The sequence below is a fragment of the Pseudocercospora fijiensis genome, assembly GCF_000340215.1.
Source record: "Pseudocercospora fijiensis CIRAD86 unplaced genomic scaffold MYCFIscaffold_19, whole genome shotgun sequence".
In the NCBI taxonomy this organism is placed as follows: domain Eukaryota; kingdom Fungi; phylum Ascomycota; class Dothideomycetes; order Mycosphaerellales; family Mycosphaerellaceae; genus Pseudocercospora; species Pseudocercospora fijiensis.
This window is the reverse complement of record NW_006921550.1, coordinates 192713-214391: the sequence shown is the minus strand read 5'-3', so window position 1 is coordinate 214391 and position 21679 is coordinate 192713. Positions and strand designations below refer to the sequence as shown.

Below are 21679 nucleotides of genomic sequence, written 5' to 3'. Positions count from 1 at the left end.
AACCTACAGAAAGGAGGCGTGGTCCAACATGATCAAAAATATGCTAGGGCCAGGAACAGCTTCCCAAGCTTTGCAAAGCTCCGCCTATCGGGGCATCGCGGCCGCGGCATCGGCAGGGCAGGCTCCCGTCTCATGCGATGTGAGCGGAGCGGGACTGCAAAAGTGGTGCACGCCGCCGGGGCGCCGGAATAACACGAGCTCTCTCATCTTCATCAGAAAAATCAGCCTTTGTCAGTCGTCGAGGTCGAGGCGGGGTGAAGTGGGGTGACAAGTGAAGTGGGGGCGGCACGACTCTGGATTCTCCTTTCTTGCCTGAATACAACGGCGATACGGTCCGATATGGCCGCTCGACGATACCGTATTGAGCAGGACTGTGTCGTAGAACTGCTTCTAGAAACCCTATGAGGTTCATTTTAGGAGGAAGACGATTCCAGAGACATTCGACCCTCTACCTCAGGCTCTCTAGAGCGTTGATCCGGTCAAACAGAGATATGAGAAAACCCAGAAATCTTCTGAAAGCGGCGGCGTCTGTGGAGGATGGCCTGGCTGATAACTGGCTAGTGTAAACATTAGCTCGATTGACGCAATCAAGCCTCGCTATGTGATGCTAGTACGCTAAAAAAAAGTCCCAAGTAACGAATGCTGCACCGTCTCGTGATCCTGTTGCTGTCGTGCCTATGCTGAAACTCCGCCAGCGCCTGTCGCTGTAAATCTCTGATAAAGCAATCGCTGGTATCTCCCTAGAAGATTCTTCAATTGATAAAATGATTCATATGGCCGGGTACCTTCATCCGGCACTTCTCGCAGTCTGCTCGAAAGCCCATCACGAGGCCTCGCTTTGGTCCGATGCCCATATCGCTTGGCCCAGCACGCACTGGTGAATCGCCGCTGCTAAGGGCTCCGCTGCGCTGACGCTGCTTCCTGACTATGATACGGTCTGGTGCATCATCCATGGGCTCCAAGTCGAAGGCTGAGTCTAGTTTGTTTGTGTTTCGGCTTGATGATCGAACAGGGTCGATCGAAATTCTGGGTAGAGATCCGTCCTCGTCCATATCCATGTCGCTGACACTAAGCATCGACAATTGTGATCCAGCGACCTCCGCTGCACTAGGCGGCGTAGGAACCTCGTCTTCATCGATTGGTGATGGTACTTCGAGGAGGTCTGAGCTGGGGAAATTCTGTTGTGGGTGGCGGGACCTAATATGATGATTTATGCCAGTCCGAATGCGCTCTGGACTCGCACCTGGCCTCATCGGTACCGCCGGAGTGGGCACTCGGTTGGTCATATTCAATCGCTGGCCCCATGGACTGGTTCGTGAAGGTTTTGGCTGTGATGTAGAATTATATTCAGGCGAGTGAGCAAAGTCGAGATTCATGTCATCATCGCCTGATTGCATGGATGCATCCTGGGGACTGCCGGGCTCAGAGAGCATCGAAGAAGCCTCATCATTGTCGCTATCGTACTTTGATTGAGCATTCTCTCGGGTGGGAGTGTTCAGAACAGAGTCGTTCCACCTGTCGCTGTCTGCCGAGGCTACTGTGGTCGCTCGAGCTCGCTGCCGAGTGTCAGTGGCAAGGCGTGGGTACATAATCAGAATGCAAGACTCCACCTTTCCAGATGGAATATCCTCCGCCTGCACCTCGTTTGTGTCGTCTCTTGATCGCTTCTTGCTGGAGAACATGGTGGGTGTCACAGAAGGCGAGCTCATGCCAACACAAGCCAGCTTAGGTAGATTTCATGTTGAGTGTAGAGCGAATTTTGGAAGCCTCGCTGGAGCTAGAAAAAGTCGAACAAAGCTCTTGAAACACACGTTCGAGTGAACGAGGCAGTGATCAAAACAAAGCCGATGGAAAGTAGAAGGTGTGGTTGCTTTGCCAGTGTCCTCAGCCAGGAACGGTTTCGCAGCAACCCCTCTACCAAAGTCTAAATAGGGTACTGTACAGTATGTGGTAGTCTCAGGTGACGCTCAGACCGCCTGCTGAAGAGGGCTTAGCGCTTTCTCTAGGGGGTCTAAGGGAGCATCTAGCTATTTTAGTCGATATAACCTAGCAACGATAAGGACAACAACATTCGAATATTAGTATTATAATACTTTTAAGCTGCTATATCCCTTACAAACTAGTACCAAATTTAATTTACTAGATAAAACCTTATATATATAAAATAAATAGCTAGTAAGATATTTAGTAAACGTAGTCTTTACTCCTTACTAAGATCTTGTATTATTTAGCTATATTTCTCTTTTATTAGTAACTATCTAAAGATATATTTTCTAGTAATACTTATATAGTATTTTCTCTTAGGTAAAACTTTGTTATTAGGAAAAGATATAGAAAATCCGAGATAGTTTATAGATTTAGTATAAATAGGGGTATATATTGTCTTTATTCGTAAAATAAGTATAAAGCTTTCTATAGTATATTTTACTTTTTTTTAAAAAAAATTGTATCTTACCACCATCGAGATGCTTCCTTAGACTACTTTTAATAAAGCTCCCGAAGGGGACTAGCGTAATAATGCAGTCTAAACGTTACCTGAGACTGGGTATCTGTGCTCACTGCTCACTCCGGCTATGCCCCTTCCTCACACGCTGAAGCACTTCTCATAGCACACAGCTATATTTATTCTCTTCTACGATCTGCAAGCAGCGCAGGAGATGCTTTTCCGTGAAAGGGGAAGGGCATGCGCAGAAGAAGTGCTACAGGACATGTGCTGGCTTTATTGTGCGTGGTTCGCAAAAGACTAACATGCGGAGAGCCGTGGAACACATGATTCTGATCTCTCCGGCACTGGAAGAATACCACGACAGCCCTGATGAAGACGACTGACGAGCGGTGGGTGGATGACTAAGGACCATAACCATGATTGTCAAAATAGCACAACGAGGCGCGTCCGACAAGCCAACATGCTGATCAAAACGTCACAGGAGCATGTGACTTCGTTCCTAAGTTAACGGAAAATTTAGAGCCACCATCATCAAGGGGGTCGGACTGTGCCCTCTTCTCCTTACGGCTATGATTGTCGACTCAGAGATCCGGATTCTGATACGACGCCAACCCTGGCACTGGCACTGCCAGCCAACCGAGTTCGCCTGACGCGTTTCAGAGGAGTTGCCCAAGAGGTTAAAGTCTGCCACCCAAGCTTGCGCCTCTAACCTCACTCCACCCATGCCTTTTCATTGCCTTTCTTTGTGTTCTTAGCAGCCGAAGACATGCCAGCACTAATTGAAGAAGAGAAGAAATGTCTCGATATCGCCGTGATAGGTGCAGGCATTTCTGGACTCTCGGCTGCCATATGTCTGCGACGAGCTGGCCACCATGTGACGCTGTACGAACGAAGCGAGTTCAAGAATGAAGTGGGCGCAGCAATTAATATGCCTCCTCACGCCACACGACTACTTCGAGAATGGGGCGTAGCTGGCCAAAACCCCTCCGAAAAGACGGGACCATATCTCGACAATGCTTGCGGGAGCTTGCTCCATGGCACTCGCAGACTGGATTCGGCTACCGCAGAACTTCTCCACAGCTCCAGCTTTGATGGAGACGAATACCGTTATGGCGCTCCATTTGTGTCATACCATCGTGCAGATCTCCACTTAGGCCTCCGAATGGCAGCTGCGAACATTGGCGCAAAGACCGTGCTTGGAAAGATGGCCGTGAAAATTGACTGCGAAAAGGGCCAGTTCACAGTCGTTGATCCTCACAGCCGGACTGGAAAAGAAGTCATCCAAAAAGACCTGCTCATCCTCGCCGATGGCGTCAACAGCTTATTTGTGGAACATGTGACCGGATCCCCAAATCCCCTCCATGAAACAGGACGCAGCGCCTATCGCAGCCTGATACCCATGGGCAGGCTCCTCTCTGACCCGGAAGCCCGTTCCCTATTCACTTCAGGTGGGGAGCGCGGCATCACAGGCTCTTTCAACGCGCAGACCGGCGTCTTCCTAATTGCATACCCCTGTCGCAAAGGCGAAGAGATGAACATCGCGATATTTCATCAAATGCTACCTGGAGAGCGTCGAACCTACGACTGGGACTTTCCAGCGACAATCGACCACGCCCTGGCTTCCATAGAAGGTTTCCACCCAGCCTTCAAAGCCCTGATCCGCTGCGCCGAAGACATGAAAGTCTACACAATCCTCGCCCGAGACCCGGCAAAGCGCTACGTAAACCACCGCGCCATCATGATCGGAGACGCCGCACATCCCATGCTCCCAGCCCTAGCCGGAGGCGGCTCCACCGCTCTCGAAGACGCAGCCAGCCTGGAAATCCTCTTGAAATCCCTCACAGTCGACGACCTACATTCCGGCCTCGTCGCAAAACGTCTCAAACTCTGGCAAGCCCTTCGCATCCCTCGAGACGTCACAACGCAAGTCGTGAGTAAAGGCATGCTCGTGCCTCAACCTGCGAGTAATTTCGCGAAAGAGGTTTCACATGTGTATTCTGGTCCTTTGCCGGAAGTCCCGCTGTCGGGATGGATTCGTGCTACGAGGGAGTTTTTATGTGGCTATGAATGTTATGGGACGACGGAGAAAGCTTTGAGATGGGCGGAGAAGGAAGGGTATCCGGATGATATGATGGGGAGGTTACAAGACGAGGGTGTGATTAAGCATTTTGGAGTTGCTGCGAACGTGCAGGACTGACCAATTGCTTACTGGCTCTTGATTTGATTGTAAGCGTTGGTGTTTGCGGCGTTGTTTCGCTCCGACGTTTTGGATGACGCTGGCAATGAACATTCTTTCTGCTTTCATGCTTATCTCATGCTTATCCATATCTGTACAATCGAAGTTTGAAACGCTACACAAGTGGTATCTCAACACGCTCCCTGGGCACACTCCTCCGATGCTTACCATTTCGCAATAATGCATGGGTATTGGGTCATTGCGGAAATGGCTGCGTGAAGCGTTCTACCATGTGCTTCAGCAATACCGGCGGCACAGCCTCATCCGTGGCTCGGATAGTAAGGCGATACATCTGCAGGACTAAGTTAGTAACCAAATGCTGCCAGTGACTGGGTGCTCATTTGAGCTCACCTTGTTCTCCATATTTGGTTCCAGTCTCAGCAGGCATCCATACTTCCCTCCGTTTGTGTGCAGGACCGTCGCGCCTACAAAGTTCTTCGGATTCGGATCCACGCCGTCCAATATGCCCCATTTAAAGCCTGTGAGCAGTCTTCGGGTATTGTCTCCCGACAAATCGTATCCCTGGAAGATCTTCTGTGCCTCTCGTGGAGCGCCGCCTATTTGCTTCCAGCGCTTGAAGAAGTCATCGGAGCTCAATACGGCTCCATCCATGTATTTGTGGAGTGTCACAGGGAGCTTGAGTGTCAGCGCTTGCAGTGCACCAGCCATATATGAGATGCGTATCGTGGGCGCATCGGTGAATGGTCCGTTTGCGGTGAGAATGATCATCATCTGTGTCTGTTCACCGGGATGCACTCTCGTCTCAGGCAGACTCTTAATGTCTGCTTTCAAGTTCTCGGAGGATGGGTTGTCAAGTGTTGCGGTGAAGGATTGTATCGCAGCCGACGACTTGTTGCTGAAATAGAGGATGATGCAGCCTACTTCACTTCGGTACTCACTTCGAAGGCCGATCTGCAGCTGCACATCTTCGTACAAGATGCCTTCAGTTCGCATCAGTAGTCGATTGAATCCTGGCTCCCAATCAGGCGACAAATATTGCGCACTAGCAAAGTTGGGTGCCAGATCGAGACCCGCGAGCTCATCGATAGGTGCCTTCGCACCACCGTTAGCATGGGTGCCATTTGTTCCATTGACAACATTCGAGCCATTCGCTGATAAAGTGGCAGTCGCCGAGTTGGAGAAATTGCGCTTTAGCGTTGCACTCCGACCGACTGTAGGCAGACCATCCTTCGCTGTGATTGCCCATGTTCGCTTGTCACCAGCAGTGCCACTCTTCTTGTCAAGTCGGGTGAGCAAAGCAGACTCTCGCTCTGGGAAAGGCGGCATCTCATCACAAATTGTTCTCAGCATCTCGTCCGAGGGCATGGTGGCGATAGCCAAGTACTCGCATGCTCTCTGCTGAAGCTCGGAATCCAAAGAGTGGCTATACGTCCTGAAAGCTTGCAGGAGCTGCGGCCGAATCTCGGGAAAGAGGTTGACAAACTTGATGAAGGCCGATAAAATCATAGCTCGCGTAGTGGGAGGTGATGAGGCGAACTTTGCTTGTAATGCCAAAAACTGTTCGATCGGACTGCAGCCTTTCGTGTCTGCGATAAGATGTCCAAACTCTCCCAGAATGTAGCTGCCAATCTTGACCAGTGTCTCATGACAGAGCTCTGCTTTGCAGTACTGCAAAATGTTTTGTGCTGCGTAGACTTGCAACTCATCGTTGTTTGTCACAATCTGAATGATTCTTTGCCAGACCTCGTCGCTGACATGATCACCAGCCATTGCGATGAGTCGCATGGATATATCGACGTACCACTTCACGTCTGTGGCGTACTTTTCCGTAAGAATGGCGATCTTGAGCACCATTTCTTCCCGAATGGCATAGTCGGCAGATGACAAGTACTTGAGCAGTTCATGCACAATCTTCTGCGAATTTGTAGAGTCGCACATGCTGTAAAGGAGATCGAGACCTTGCCGTCGCACAGTGATATCTCTGTCTCGCAGCGAACCAATAATGATGTCCTGATGCTTCTTGATCGGATCGAGGGTCTCTGCTCGCACAGCGAGATGCGTCATGGCCTCCAATCCCAGATATCGCACATTGGTCTCTCTAGATCCAATGAACTTTCCGAGCTTTGTTGATATCTGCACCATCAAATCTCGTTCTGTATCCAGATGGATGATGAGGTTAATCGCTTCAAAGAGCACCGCATTCTGTGCATTGTTTTGCTGTACATTCTTGGATGATTCCATGGCATTGTCAAGTATGGCCTGTAATGAGTCACGCATGAGCTGTCGTAAGTGTGAGTCTTCTGATGGAGGGAAATATTGCATGAGTCGCAGGAACTTGACCTGGAGCCATGGACAAGGGACCTTGTAGTATACGTAGTCGCCTGAATAGTCGTGGTCGATGAGCATTTTTCGAAGTCTCTGCGCCGCTTTCACGTAGCTTCCTCTGAATGCATCGGGGTTGTCCTGCGCCAAAGCCATGACCAGAGATGTGACGGACAGGGCTACTCCGAGATCTGGATCGTCCATGATGGCTATTATGCGCTCCGCCCATTCCGGCTGCACAATGGTAGGCACTTTCCGGTAAAGTCTCAGCAAGGTCAGCGCAGCCTTCTTCTTCACGAATGGCTTGCTCGCTGGCGATATCAGCAGTCTGTGGACCTCTGAGCAGAGCGCCTCTCCCATTTCCTTGCCGCCCACGTTGGCGATGGCATGTAGCGCCAAGCAATTATTGAGCTCATTATGATCGGCAAGATCCTTTCGTATGCTGTTCACGACCAGGTGTAACAGCTCGTGCTGCTCGTGGAGAAACAAGGTGACAGCCAGGTAGCCGATCTGCTTTTCCGAATACTTATTGGCCGAAATCAGATTCACAGCCTCGAGGTGGCCGAAGTCGACATTCCAGCCCAGAATATAGATGTACAAGAGCTTGCAGACGTATTTCTTCTTGTCGTAGCCTGTCAGATTGCCGGCCTTGAACTTCTGTCGAATGTTGGCAAGCTCCTTGTTGATGCGCTTCTCTTCCAGCTCTCGCGCTCTTGCATTTCTGAGATCTGCTATGAAGGACACCAGCCCTCGCATAGTGTTGTCCTTCCCGGAGCTGCCGCCCCTACTGAACAACGCAGAAGCTGCGGCCGACATGGTCGCTGATGGCGGATACGCAGCGCCTCCAGGGCAGCTACGTGCTAGGGCAGGTCAGCCAGTACGGGAGGGTGCGTCGTGGCGCGTCGAAGGTCAAGTCGTCCAACGTTCCCAATGCGCCGAGGCGTGGCCCAAAGCTATGCCGGGCTGTGTTCGAGGTGCGGAGCGGAGCGGAGCATCGAGAGAGCTTGGCGGCACGTCGCTGATGGCTGATGGCAGGCAGCGCGGATCACAGATCGGATCAGGTGATATGCGTGACGACGACGCCTGTTTCACGCAGTGCAGTGCTGAATCGTAAGATGGCTGAAAGTGGTGTCGGTGAGGAGATGTACCTGATTATTCATCGCTCCGTCGCCGAGCCTGTCTCACCTCCCCCACCCCACAACCAACCAGCCAACGCGCGGGCTGCGACGCGGGTCCTTCTCGGGAGACATCACATCAGGCCGAGTCTACTTTCCAGCGATTACGGCATAATCTGTCTATATAGCCGCGTAGATTATAGCCCCTCTTCTAACAACTCGTGCCGTCTTATTATAATCGATTGTAATATTATAGATGTCTCGCTATACTCGTAATCTCGCTAAGATTATACTATATATAGTATAATTAGCAAAACTAGGTTAAGAGGTAGTTTTACGCCTATCCGTACGCGAATTAGCCTTCCGCCTAGCGCCGTAGTATCTACCTCTTTCTAAAGTCGCTAATTCGATAGTATAGTAGTCGAGAAGATATAGGAGGGTCGGAAGAGATAGAAATAGAGCGCCTACTAGTAACGGTGTTATCGGTAAGCGCGATTTCCGCTACAATACCGCTATTACTAGAAGAACCGCCCAAATTGCGCCGCCGCGCGGTATATCGACTACCTAGACGTCCGACGGTATAGGTAGAGCGTAATCGGTTAGAGAAAGAGGCGTTTCGAGTATTAAATAGACCGAAGAGATACTATTACGAGCATACGAGGTTAAGGCAACCGGTACTACGAGCGTTAATCTACGAGTTAAGGAAGTATAGACTAGAAGGCAAGAAGTATTTAGTAGAGGCAAGAGTAGTCCTATTTCTAGTCGCAATAGCGTATAATTAGAGCTTAACTATCCTTGCTAATAACTTTAGTATTACGAAGGAGACTCTAAGAAGGATAATCTATGCCTTATCGCGTTACTTCTATCGTATAGCAAAGGACTGGATTAAATTGCTATAGAATAAGGACGATAGGCCGCTATAGTCTAAGGGTACCGACAGAGGCAAATTCTAGCTATACTTTAAAGGTGTTATAGGCGCTATTAACGGCACTCTATTACAGGCTAGCATACCGAAGATTAAGGCTAATATATAGCGTTATAGGAAGGGTTACATTGCGTAGAATATAATAGCGGCCTATAACTCTTCGTTGCGCTTTCTATTTGTTATACCTAGATACAAAGGGTTAGCGACAGATAGCACTATATTAAGGAAGGCTTATTAGTTAGGCTTCGACGTACTAGAGGGCTACTTCTATCTCGCCGATAGTAGTTATTCCTTCAAAGATCTACGGCTTCTCGTACTATATTAGAAGACTCGATATTACCTTCGTAAGTAAGGCGAGGCGGAAGAGCGACCTACGAATTATAAGGAGTTATACAACCTCCGCTATACTTAGCTCCGCAACTATATCGAGCGGGCGTTTAGTATTATAAACCGGAGGTTCTAGATTATTAAGGAATGTCTAAATACCTAGCTAATTGCTTAATAAAGTCGCTTTGTTATCGCCTACTATATTATCTATAACTTTATCCTTTCTAACAGTCGACAACCGCTGTCTTCTAAGCTAGGTCTCGTTCCTTTAGATTAGGAGCTAGAAGCCGCTCGAGAGGCGGATTCGACGGCGGAGGTTTACGTCGATAATAGGCGCTATACTAAAGAGGTTAACGACGAGAGTTACGCCGATTATCGTAATAGGATATCGAAGTAGATAATAGCTAATTACGAGACGTATTAGTCGAGAATAGGGCTAGATATAAGGGCGCAGAAGCAAGAAGTGCTAGTAAAGGTATAGCGGAGGATGTAATATAGTCGTCGCATATTACTAGGAACAATATATACTGCTTTTAGTAAGGAATTTAGTAAGGAAGCTGTTTCTACGATTTAACCGTTATATTCGGACAATATTGTTACCTCTAGATAGCCTACCTCGAAATTCTCGTACGTTAAAATAGCGGGGTCTTAGTAGTACTTCTATAAGGTTAGAGTTCGAGTTAATAGGATATGCCTTTTTTGCATATAATAGCACCCCGTACGTAACCGCAATTTGTTAGTAAAAATTAACAACACCTCTATACAAATCAATAGTATAGCCGTTAGCGTATATTTGCCCTAAAATTCTGCGCCTAATCTACGAATTCTTATATCGAGTTAGTACTAAATACATACTTGTCCTACTATTTCTAACTGTTCCTCTAAATAATAACCTATTGTCTGTATCCTAATAGTACGTATCTACCTTCTATCTACTGCAGATATGTATTCTGTCTGATATTAGACTTAATGTCCGTTAATACGGCTAGGAAGTACTCCTCGAACTGCTCCTAGTTTATACTCGAAGCGACCTTATAATAGTCAAACTCCCTATTCTTCTTCGCGACTTCGTGTACTAATAACATCCGATTAGCCGACGGTATGTCTAGATCCTTAAAGGTCTTCTTATCTAATAGCCGCTTTGTAACGTTGCTAACAATTGAACTAGCATTAGCAGCCGCTAGCGCATTAGCGCGTTGCTCGTCCGCTAGTTTCTTCGCTAGAGCACGCTCTTCCTTACTATCTTTTACTACCTCCGCGACTATTAATACTATAGGCTCGAAGGCCTTCTATAACGACTTTATAATAGTTAGATTCTTCTCGTTTACCTCGTCCGCCTTCTTATAAACCCGATTAGCCTCCTTCTACATCCTCTTCTAGTACTTTTCCTCCGCCTTCGCCGTACGTAGCACTATTAGCTATTCTTCCGTAAAAGGCGTAGCAGCGACGTCCGTAGCGGTTACCTTAACCTCGGACTCCTTACTCGCCTTACTCTCTCTAAGAGTATCGTTAGATATTATATAGTCGCCTATAGCTATCTCCGAGCCGATTAGCTCTTCTATAATATTATAGAACTTAGGTAGTTCGTTACGGAAGCTAGTACACCTTAGATTATCGTCGAAATGAGCGTCTTCTACGTCCGAGTCGGCTATCGGAGGCATACTATTCTAGCCGCTTATATACTTTAAATAAGCAATCTATATACCCTAATCGCGCTTAATAGAAGACCACTTGTTCTTCAACTATTTAGCTATACGGTCTATACTATATTTGTTATTAATTAACGTTACTACGTCTCGTAGGTCCGGCAACTAGAAGTTATTAGCCTTAGTGCTACGGCCGACCTTCTTTAGCTTATTCAATTGCTCGAGGAAGTACTTAGTTTGCTCCGGAGTCTAATACGAAGGCGTCTTCCGCTACTTGCTATTACTATTATCGACAATTAGTATCGCTATCGCTATACGCTTCCGAGAGGCCTTCGCCTTAGCCTTAGTCTTAGTTATAGGCGTCTTCGGCGGTAGCTGCTAAGAAGCCTAAGAATCGCTTAATTGAGACACTATAGTATTAGTATTCTAATAGCTTTAAACTAAGAGACTAACTGCTCGACTAACTATATATTTATATAGTAGACTATACTAAGAAGCACCTCCGAACGAGCGCTCGTCCTTACCGCCCTTCGTACGCCGATTTTCTATACCGTAGCTATACACCGCCTCGTTTCCTTTATTAACTACTGTAAGAGGTAGATAGTAGACTATATTATTAAAGAGCTATAGAGCCGAGCCGTATACGCCGCGGCGGCTTATTATATAGGTTATAACACCTAGCATTGTCTACTTATAACCGGTTATTAAAAGCGTATAATCTACACTGGTTATTGTAGCTTCTATAATCCGACGGATTATGCTATAATCGCTGGAAAGTAGACTCGGCCTCAAAGCACCCCCCCCCCCCCCCCCCAAGCAGTCTCGGCAGCAACCTCATCACCCTGACACCCTCACACATCAAAAGCCGTCAAGAGGCCTTGTGAAGTGAAGAACGACACGCCTGTGAAAGCGGCAACGGCCAGTGCACGAGGAACGTCCTACTTATTGGGGATTCTGCAAGCAACAGGCTGAAATGGACATTTGTTCCTACAAGCTGCCGGCCTTCCTATACCACACCACTCTCAAATTGTTCACTCTTCACTACTTCACTAGAGCGACAGCGACACCGCCCAACATATACCCGCTGTTCTATCAAATACGGACACATCACCACTCAGCAGTCCAGCTTCTGCTTTCTCTCGCCTCTTCTTCGTCCCAAGATATCCTACAAGCATGGACGTGGCGTCTTCCATGATTTGGCCGATCGTATTCATCAACACCTGCTTCGGTCGTTCAGCTTAGAGAGAGTGGCCTGCTGCCAGTGTGTGCGGCCATCTGGAGCGCGACGCACGCCGTTTCCACGCGGCGTCAATGAAGCAGAATCCTGAAGACTGACACCCATCACACTGGCCCTTACCGCAAGTTGCTATGACAATAAGGTCTAGTCTAAGTCAGGCACCAAGAATGTCTGTTGTATGCACCCCAACACGGCATGCAAGTCGGCGCTCGATATTGCTCGCAAATGGTAGTCACATGACCTACCTACATTCAAATGACCACGCGAGTAAGTTGCCCAAGGTGTCGAAATGCTTCCGGGTCCATTGTTATTAGGTATTGTTGCCAAAAGCTTCGTATCTTCATGAGAAGCCATCGTACTGCAAATCGATCCGCAGACTTCTGTCGATTTTGATAGAGCCTTGCATTTATTCTGACCACCCCTCTCTTTTCTTGCAACGTATCTGGAAATGCTCGAAGGTTTCTCAGCTGTCAATCTCTCAATCGCTTCTCTCGTCCGAGTTACTGAAGGAACGATCGATCACCGCGTTCACAGAAGGTCGAGCAATGCCAGAGCAGGATCTTTCTCTCGAGGAGTCCACCGCCGCATATACAGTAAGCGGGAGCTCCTGGGCCTCATCAAGGCTATCCTCGTCCCAACAGGATACTCGAGTTTTAACTCCACATCTTATCACAAGACACCGAAGACAGATGACAGAAGATGAGCGCCAGGAATTTGACTTCGAGCCTCCTGCAAATCCTTGCGCTTCAACGCGGGTCGCACATGGGCACGACAAGCACGATTATTCTTCCCAGAGCTCTTGACTGGACCTTGGACGTTTATTAGTCTGTCGGAAAAGAAGAGACGCGCCGAACTCGAGACTACTCTTCAACCATATTCCGGAAAAGGTCGATGGAAGTGCTTGGCCCTGACGGATTCAAACAGCCATCCCTGAAAGGCGATAGAATACATTGAAATGATTCGGACAGGCATTCTCGGAACTTCAACCTTTCAGTCTGGTGACCCAGGCTGAGCAACATTATTCTATTATTGAATGTTCACTTCGCAGTTGCGTGGGAATAAGATGTGGGAGCCTTCACCATCCGGCTGCAGCGATCATGAAGTCGCTATCATGTCAGTTCCGTTGCTTCGGCCATGCAGTTCGGCGAGAACAAACGGTCCAAGTAGATCAACCTAAGAAGTAAATTTCAGGTAGCTCCAGGGCACTTCGAAGGTTCCGTACGACCCTGTAAAGTGCCCTAGAACCACGTAAATTAGTATACAAATTGGGGTACTGCAAACCCCCCCTATACAACCTAATTACCTCGGATTTCTAACGTTCCGAACAGCCGTATTCGCTCGAAAACGACTAAGTCTACGCCTACACTTAGGCACACTACTGCACTCGCTTAGAAGCGATAGTGTCCTCTCAAATACGTCATTTTAGTAGCTATCTTAGTATAAGAGACGGCTTACGAGAGGATTAATCCGTGCTAGGCGGTAAGTAAGGTGCAACTATATATAATCTTCCGTAGGCGCGTTTCGAAGGCGATACTACGTTATTAAGTGAAGGCTTCTAACGACGATAAGGCTTATAAGAGCCACCTAATAGCTATAGTAGATCGAGTAAAGTGTCCTTATTAGTATATAATAGCAATAGCGATAAATATTAAGCTAAATGCCTTAATGCCTCGTCGTTATCGTATTAGATACTTTTGCTAGCGTCGTTTAACGAAGATAGCGGCAATCGACTTAACTTAGTTAGAGCCGGAGTTAAGTAAAGAAGCAGTACTAAGTTAGATAGGCCTTCGAAGAAGTCCTTACTGTTACTCTCGTACGGCGCGTCTTTATTACTATCGATAGTAATAATGCCGTTGCTATTAGGTAGACCGTAGACCGTTAAGGTATAGCCGTCGATAATAATGCGAGGCCTATATAGCAGGGCCCTTAATAGCTCCAAGTTAGTTATAGAGGCAGCTAATAAGGGTAGAGTTAGTAATAGAGCCGTACGGAAGATAGGTTGTTGTAACGGCTTATCGTCGACCTATTGCTACTTAGCTTTACGACGAGGTGTCAATTTAGCCTACTTAGCGCTATTGTTAAGCTACTATTGTATATCGGCCTTTATAGCGGTCTAGTTGCTAGTTATATAGTTAGTAACCTACTATAGAAGGGCCTTATATTACTAAGCGTCGGTAAGGCCGGAATACTACGAGTTATAGAAGCGGAAGAAGGACTATACAACTGCCTCTTATATAGAATAGAAGTAGTCCTTTACCTAGCGCTTCCGAGACACTCCTAGAGCCTTATAAACGTTAACAACCTATGCTAACTAATCATCTTTAATAATGAGCTTAGTATTATGCTATTTAGGGTAGACGAGGTTACTATTTAGTCCTTAGAAGCGACTAATATAGAGCCTATAACGGTATAGAGTAAGGCGACTGTTCCCTTGCTTATAAAAGCGCTAGATATACTTGCAAGGCAGGTAATAGCTATGCTAGAAGTAGCAGAAGCACTTAGTGTATATATCGTCGTATAGAGCCGGTAGAGCTATCTACTAGGCAGGCTTATAGTTGTTAATATCGTTATAGCACTATATAAGCTTATCTGCTATCTTCTTCTATACTAAGAGAGGTAATTGTCGGAAAGCTAGAGTCTATTCTTCTCGCTATATTAGAAGCTACCTATTCTTATTAACTACGCTATTTTAACGGACGCGCTCGCGGATATAGTTATCAAGCTGAACTAGGTATAGCACCGTACCTATAATAGTTAGTTATTGTTGTATAAAGAAGCTATAAAGTCGTAGAAGAGTAAGAAGATTACTAAGCGCAGCCGTAACCGAGAATTTCGGCCGTTCTAAGAACTATAGGGAGAACGGCTTTTATATAAAATTCCGTTAGTACTATAAGAAGGGGACGAATACGTACCTCGCAAGCTCTATTTGCGTATTTAACGCTTGTCTCGGCGCTTTAGGTATACATAATATCCCTCTAGTAGGTTAGTTGTGCGAACCGCTATTAAAAGCGGGTCTCCGAGCCGTGCCTAAGTCGCCTATCGATCGCTCTCGGAAGCCTTCTAGTTAGTCCGCAAATAGGCTAATTTCTCGCTCGAATAGATAGTATTATAGCTCTTTAGGTCGGCCTCTATAATAGCAACAAAGTGCTAGCATTCTTCTTAGTCTCTAGCAATAAATAGTACTTTGTTTATTGCCTTGAAGGTAACTAGAAAGCGCTTAAAGTGCTTCTCGAGGGTCTTAACGAGATGTCGTTAGTAGAGGCGTTAAACGATGCTACAGTTAGATAGGGCTTAAATAACCCCTAGTTACTTACTCGCTAAGTCGTTAGTAATTGACTATAGGGGTATCTATTCCGACTGCTCGGTCTAGTTCAAACAATCTTAATCTTTAGCTTTAGAAGATATACCGTTGTTAAAGTAATAGTGCTTCCTATAACCGTCGTATTCGCTAACTTTGTAATACTAGTCGAATTTAGCTATTTCTCGAAGCCTAGAGATAGCTGTTTCAATTAGGTATACCTGTTCGTAATCTATAAGGAAATAAGCCGCTAGCAACCACTCGAGATAATTATTGCGTACGTAGATTGTCGACAATAGCTATTTGAGCTTGTTTATATAATAGGTTGAGTCTAGTAAGAATAAAGAACTATAGTTGCGAAGGGCTCGGAGTTGCTAGTCCGCTGCCTAAACAAGGCCTCTATATAGCTTTCTATCGCTTCTACGAGACTTAATTATCTCGATATAACCGCTTCCGCTACTGAATTTAGCCTTTAAGTACTCGTACGCCTACTTCAGTTGCTTACTAACTGCTAATCTAGCACCCTCTCTTCGCTTATTACTTAGTCGTTTAAGGGCATCTCGATTCTCGCTACTAATACGGTCTCGAGTAATATTAACGGCTCTAGCATTATACCAAATTTGGCGCTATTTAGGCCTTCTTATTTCATTAACTAACTAAGCGATAGTTGCTAGAAATTGGTTAGTACTACTAAGCGTATAAAGTGCTAAGAACTTACTTACCGGCTCGAGAATCAATTAGATCCTTCTATACGGCCTTTACGCTATTATTGACCTTTAAACTATCGACAAACTCGAGACTATACGAGTAATACTAACTAAGCGGCTTTAGAAGCACGTAAACCGGCCTTACAACCGTTATATTCGTAGGTAGAGCCTTCGGTACGCAATTATCGAGATACTCGCCTAATTCGATATTAGGTCGCTTCTCGTAGACCTTAATAATCGTTAATTTCGCTATATAGTCGTGTTCTAGTAGTGTGTACGCGACACGCTTCCGCCGCGCCTTCCTACGTTGCTTACTAACAACAATACCCTCCGAAATGCGATCTGCGCGGTTATAGTCTATATAGCGCTTATAGATACGATATTCGAGGCCGAGTCGTCGATAATATCGCCCTTCCGAGTTAATAGATAGCTTCTTCGGTCGGTTCTTATAGTACTATATATTCGATACGAAATAGCGATATTCGTCGTATTCGAAGCCTTCTATTCGCATACCCTTACTACCGGTAGGGTAGAAGAATAGGCGCCTTCGATTATATATATTTAGTAGAAACGGGCTCTTAAACTACAATATTTAGCATTATATCGACCTTACGAGCGATATATATATATACCGGCCGCTCTACCTCGAGCTTAGTAAGTAACGCTTCTATATCCTTAGAAGGGAGGTGTTTCTTATATATCGTAAAGAGCGTAGGATTTGGCGACAATAAGGTCGAAACAAGCGTAATACGTAACCGCGAGGAAGAGGTAGAACAGGTCGATAAATAAGAGGTAGAAATGGCCTCTAGATAAGGTCTAGTTTGGCTTTATTCTAACTCCTCATTTATAGGCCTATACTATGCGATTATAAGGCTTCAAATCGGCTCGAGATTGGACCTCTTAGCGGTCCATATATAGCCTGTAAACAACTATAGAAGTAGTTAAGCGGCCTTGCAAACCTAGCCGCTATGGCGGCGCGATCTACACCCTTGTATAGGTTGATATACTTACACCTACCATTCGCACGGGCACGGATACAGTCGCGTGCGATTGCGCTCGAGAGGCTGCCAAGTTTCCGGTTCTCGAGGCTTATTCATTGCTCACCCAGAGCACTGCCACTCGTTCCTCACAAAAGCTTCGGACATGGAGGATTAGCAGTAGAAGAGGAACTCGAGAGTCCACCATCCTGGATTACTCGCCGTGAAAAAGCTTAGCCTCCTGGCAATCGTCGTGTTTCGACACAGAAGACCGGACCATGGCGGCTGTTGCGACGGATCAGAGAAGCGGGCAGTACGATGCAGGCTTTGGGCGGCGCGACAGCAAAGGTCGAGGTCGACCGCGGGTGGCTTCGCTGAGCAACCGGAATGCAGCTGGCGACGTGACACAGCAAGGCGACCGAAATCACGGAGTGCAGCTTCCTCGTGCAGCCTCCTACACGTATTTGCCGGACGCAAAAGAGCAGCACTTTGGAGGCTCGGCGGTGCTTGAGATCAAGGCTGTGGCAGATCGCGGATATGCCACGCACTCGGATGACGAGACTGCTGAGCTCTCGCCGCCAGACACGTCGCCGCCAGACTCTTCTGGGTGGAACACGCCTGACGAGCATGGCCTAGATAACCTACCGCCAGAAGCGCGCGATATCGTAGCTCAGTTGGAAAAGAGCGGACAAATGAGATATCGAGACCAAGACTGCGCAAGGAGTAGCGTGTCTACAGTAGCATGGTCAATTCTTCAATCCAGAGCAAGCCTGGAATCGAATCGAACCGCGTCCACGATCGCGACCACACCTGCGTCGAGCCAGCGACCATCGCTGAACAAGTCCTTCTCGAGGCGCTTCTCCGGGCGATCATGGTACCCTTCGACACCCTCCTCGCCGTCTCGTTCGCCTTCACCTACCAAGAAGCATAGCATCACTCCCCCGATTGCGGAAGCTCCGATTGAAGTAGAGGCGACTCGTCAAAGCTCCGATGGAGGTCGTAGGAAGTCTTTCATCTCGCGCAGAAAGTCTATCAAGTCACAGTCACAAAAAGATACAAAGGCGAATCGGGAGCACGACGCACATCACTCAAGTGATGAAGGTGAGCCGCAGAAGCCTGTTACGGCAATTACACGCAAAGGTACTTTCCTTCGTAGAAAGGCTACGCGTGATGCTGGGCTCTCCAAAGTTGCAACCAACGACGGCAGCAAAGGACATCTTCTTCCTTCGGTGGGGTCGGTGCCTGCTGTACCAGCTTTGCCAAAGTCATTCTCTACCGACCGGTTGCCTATGCTCCGCACGCAGACTGCTTCCACTGATCGATCTGTCCCTGTCCCTAAGGTCACTCACGAAAAGCAGCTCATTAGCCCTCTCTCCGTGTCACAGAAGAAAGATGAGCTATGGAATCAGTTTCGTACACTCGATGCAGACTTTTCCAAGTTCTCTTCAAAGTCAACATCCCTCAAGGCGAACGTCGTGCGCAACGCTTTGATTCCCTGGTTGCGGACTTATGCCAATCATCCATCCAACAAGACGCTACGTCCGGAGGATCTGGATCGAAGGACCAGCATTCTGAACAAGTGGTGGTGTGGCCTTATAGAAATGCTCCATGGCAGGAACAACCAGTCGATATCCGGTACAGATCGACCAGTGATCCTCGACGGCATATCCGCAATCATGGAGCGACCAGAGTGGAGACTTTCGCCCGGACCTTTCTGTCCTCTCATTGAACGCGTCAAGGTCTCGTTGAGTACCGGCAGTCGATCGAACACCTCTCTCGGGTCTAGTTCCTCCGACTTTCTCGCAGACTCTGTTCATCATAATGTGCGCAACATCTTTGTTCAGAACTTGAGCGCGCAAATGGCCTTCGTTGTAGACAAGATGTCTCTACGGAACGCGTCTGCGAGCCTTGTAACTTTCTGCGGCAAAGCGTGTGCCTACGCTTTCATGTTCGTCCCCGGCATGGCAGATGTAATGGTCAGGCTCTGGGACCTGCCGATGGATATCATGCGGCGCGTCTTGCAAGAAAGCGGCATTGGCAAGTTTGACAACATTCCGGACCTCACTTGCACCGAGATTGTTTCCAACTTTCCCCCCGCGCTACATTCCCTAGGCTTTGTATCTTTGATGAAGTACATGCGGAAGATTCGAACGCCTCCGCCACTGCCTTTAGGCACGATGAATATTCAGTGGTGGGGACACTGGGTGGAGCGCTGGAGTGGTCGCGAAAGTGACCTATTTTACGTCTTCGTAAAGCACTTTCACATTCTTGCCACGGACTTTCTACCTCCAACAACCACGAAGCGAGAGAGAATGTGCTCTCCGGGAATGCTGCTTGTACATGCTCAGATTCTTGCCAACTTGGACGCGACTATTCATCGAGATGCCAACCAGGCGCAACCCGATACAGCACATGCTACTCCGTCACCTACTTTCGACGATGTCTTGAGCAATCCGGATGCACATGCGAATGCATTACCCATTCCTCCCACTAATGCGACACGACTCATGGCCGAGAATAGGCTAATAATGTTAATACGAGACTTCCTTTCTGAGCGCACAGCCGACCATCCTATAGCGAGGGAGCTGTTTGCGCAATCCTTCAACGACCTCTTACATGCAGCCACCCGGGGTACTTCGATGTTTGACCACTCGGCTTGCTACACGCTTTTGGACCTTCTGGAAGAAGCCCTGGCAATCATGATCCGTTATGAGAGCCTCAACACGAATACGCCCCTGGTTGACTCGGATTTCTGGCAAACGGTCTGCAGAAAGATGATTGACAGCGAGAACACCATGACTGAGATTCGGCTGTATGCCTTCCTTTTCACAATCTGGAACATGGTCATTGCGGACACTGGTAGAAAGATAGACCTCTGCGTCAATCTCCTGCTGGATCCCGACGTCTTTGAGAGTAGATTCAATCATTGGTGTCCGATGGTCCGGGCCTACTACATGCGTCTACTGTGCTGGAGAGTTGGCAGGTTTGACGGCGAAGAGGGCAATTGTGATCTCACAATTTTGGAGATGATGCAAGATCGACTGCAGAAGGCATGGTCGCATTACCTCTACTTGTCAGATCAGGCAAGTCGCATGAATCATATGCAACCTGATACAGGTCCATGTCACCCAGCGCCGGGCCGAAGACTTCTCATCGTGCGGACGGACAACATCGTAAGCCCGGGAGGCTCCTTCCTGACCTTCGATGGCCTCTTGAGAGACTCTCCCATGCACATGGCCAAGCATTCATCCCCTCATTCTAAACTGGCAGATTCGATTGACGCCAGGCCCGAATCGTCGGGTTCTAATATGGATTCCGATACTGACTCAAGCGGCAAGGGCATTGGTGGCTTCCTTCGCAAAATGATCGGTGGTGGTGGCAACTCAAAGACTCGATCGAAACCACACGGACCTGTGCCAAAGCGAACCGACGCTCCAGCACCGGGTGCTGCGAACCCTCTTGGCCTCAACCGATTCGCGACTGACTTCGCCTCTCCTCCGACGGGAGAATGTAGCATAGCTGCACAGCCGACACATCGTAGTCTGTCCTTCAAGTTCTCCCTCGAGTTCCATCCGAGTTGCAAGCAGCATCCGCAGATGAGGCTGTTCCCACCGCGCCTTCCTGGCCCAGCTCAGCGTCTGCTTGAAAGCCACAACAAGTCCAGGCCAGCTGCTGCGATGGGCAAACCACTTCAACCTCGCGGCGAGAGCGTAGCGAGAGCTAAGTATTCTGGCAGAGCGCTTGCCGAATGGACGATGGTGGTCGGCGAATGCCAAAGTTTCTTCGACAGACGAATGAAAGAAGGCGTCACGAATCGAAAATGGGTTGAAACTCCGACTCTTGGTGTTGAGGTCTTTAAACGACCTTCTTAAAAGCGTATCGCATCCTGTCTTTACTGCTGTGTTGCGTTGTAGCGATTTCTGTGACGGCATTTGTATTTCGGCCTCATTTGATGGCGGTTTCCTTGACTCCCATGGAGGGAGGGTGTATGATAAAATTTTCTCTCATACAGTTAGTTGATGGCATGGTTGGAATGGAATGGACATAAGATAGAAGCATGGCGGTATTGGGTATGGGCATGGGTATGGATATAGGTATTGGCGCCGAGATTTCCCCTTCCCTTCTTGGGGTGCAAGTTGGGGAGGCGGGTTGTATGTATTTGTATAGAGGGAAGCAAAGGGCGGCACAGGTCAAGATACTGTGAGACTTGTACTCATATCATGATCCTTCCAGGATGACAACAAATAGCACCTCGCCTTATCCTGAATCTGTAGGGGTATCTGCTCTCCAGACATGTCATTATGCGTGAGCGTGGGCCTCATTGGTGGATGTATAGAAGCGTCATATTGCAGCGTCACTATCATCCTCCTTGCCACGTCGACATCTTGTGGGAGGAGAGTGTGCCGTCAATGGATTTGCAGTTTGGACGTCAGGTCGTTGGAGGCAGTCGATATCTCAGATGATCTTGATGGCCAGCCGGTA

General features: G+C 47.9%; 9 protein-coding genes across 9 annotated transcripts; 5 read left to right on the top strand and 4 right to left on the bottom strand.

The window, feature by feature from the left end:
• Positions 1 to 28: 28 nt before the first annotated feature.
• On the top strand, positions 29 to 1259 carry MYCFIDRAFT_209393 (uncharacterized protein; the record flags this gene model as incomplete). The annotated part of the gene is made up of 5 exons (XM_007934349.1): positions 29 to 243; positions 278 to 358; positions 383 to 560; positions 593 to 601; positions 627 to 1259. The coding sequence occupies 5 exons, from the start codon at positions 29 to 31 to the stop codon at positions 708 to 710; spliced, it is 567 nt and encodes a 188-aa protein (XP_007932540.1). The 3' UTR covers positions 711 to 1259.
• Positions 753 to 1682, bottom strand: MYCFIDRAFT_191606 (uncharacterized protein; the record flags this gene model as incomplete). The annotated part of the gene is made up of 2 exons (XM_007934348.1): positions 753 to 1556; positions 1611 to 1682. The coding sequence occupies 2 exons, from the start codon at positions 1680 to 1682 to the stop codon at positions 753 to 755; spliced, it is 876 nt and encodes a 291-aa protein (XP_007932539.1).
• Positions 1683 to 1707: 25 nt separating this feature from the next.
• Positions 1708 to 1983, top strand: MYCFIDRAFT_180556 (uncharacterized protein; the record flags this gene model as incomplete). Its single annotated transcript, XM_007934347.1, has 4 exons — positions 1708 to 1817; positions 1845 to 1863; positions 1889 to 1922; positions 1955 to 1983. The coding sequence occupies 4 exons, from the start codon at positions 1708 to 1710 to the stop codon at positions 1981 to 1983; spliced, it is 192 nt and encodes a 63-aa protein (XP_007932538.1).
• Positions 1984 to 2524: 541 nt separating this feature from the next.
• MYCFIDRAFT_180555 (uncharacterized protein) lies at positions 2525 to 2864 on the bottom strand (the record flags this gene model as incomplete). Its single annotated transcript, XM_007934346.1, has 4 exons — positions 2525 to 2541; positions 2567 to 2602; positions 2637 to 2743; positions 2770 to 2864. 4 exons carry the CDS (start codon positions 2862 to 2864, stop codon positions 2525 to 2527), a joined length of 255 nt encoding a protein of 84 aa, XP_007932537.1.
• Positions 2865 to 3245: 381 nt separating this feature from the next.
• On the top strand, positions 3246 to 4429 carry MYCFIDRAFT_168936 (uncharacterized protein; the record flags this gene model as incomplete). Its single annotated transcript, XM_007934345.1, has 1 exon — positions 3246 to 4429. A coding segment is annotated over exon 1 (1053 nt), but the record flags the coding sequence as incomplete, so codon positions are not given.
• Positions 4430 to 4724: 295 nt separating this feature from the next.
• On the bottom strand, positions 4725 to 8040 carry MYCFIDRAFT_53725 (uncharacterized protein). Its single transcript, XM_007934293.1, has 2 exons — positions 5034 to 8040; positions 4725 to 4974 (listed from the first exon to the last, which is right to left on the bottom strand). Exons 1-2 carry the CDS (start codon positions 7779 to 7781, stop codon positions 4879 to 4881), a joined length of 2844 nt encoding a protein of 947 aa, XP_007932484.1. The 5' UTR covers positions 7782 to 8040; the 3' UTR covers positions 4725 to 4878.
• MYCFIDRAFT_180552 (uncharacterized protein) lies at positions 7780 to 8255 on the top strand (the record flags this gene model as incomplete). The annotated part of the gene is made up of 3 exons (XM_007934344.1): positions 7780 to 8035; positions 8067 to 8143; positions 8175 to 8255. 3 exons carry the CDS (start codon positions 7780 to 7782, stop codon positions 8253 to 8255), a joined length of 414 nt encoding a protein of 137 aa, XP_007932535.1.
• A 3483-nt stretch (positions 8256 to 11738) lies between these two features.
• MYCFIDRAFT_180551 (uncharacterized protein) lies at positions 11739 to 13297 on the bottom strand (the record flags this gene model as incomplete). Its single annotated transcript, XM_007934343.1, has 13 exons — positions 11739 to 11799; positions 11834 to 11916; positions 11944 to 11965; positions 11994 to 11999; positions 12038 to 12067; positions 12093 to 12164; positions 12199 to 12330; positions 12378 to 12423; positions 12452 to 12692; positions 12739 to 12838; positions 12889 to 13041; positions 13080 to 13223; positions 13257 to 13297. 13 exons carry the CDS (start codon positions 13295 to 13297, stop codon positions 11739 to 11741), a joined length of 1131 nt encoding a protein of 376 aa, XP_007932534.1.
• Positions 13298 to 18432: 5135 nt separating this feature from the next.
• MYCFIDRAFT_168931 (uncharacterized protein) lies at positions 18433 to 21253 on the top strand. Its single transcript, XM_007934342.1, has one exon. It carries the CDS (start codon positions 18487 to 18489, stop codon positions 21067 to 21069), a length of 2583 nt encoding a protein of 860 aa, XP_007932533.1. The 5' UTR covers positions 18433 to 18486; the 3' UTR covers positions 21070 to 21253.
• The last annotated feature ends 426 nt before the right edge of the window (positions 21254 to 21679 follow it).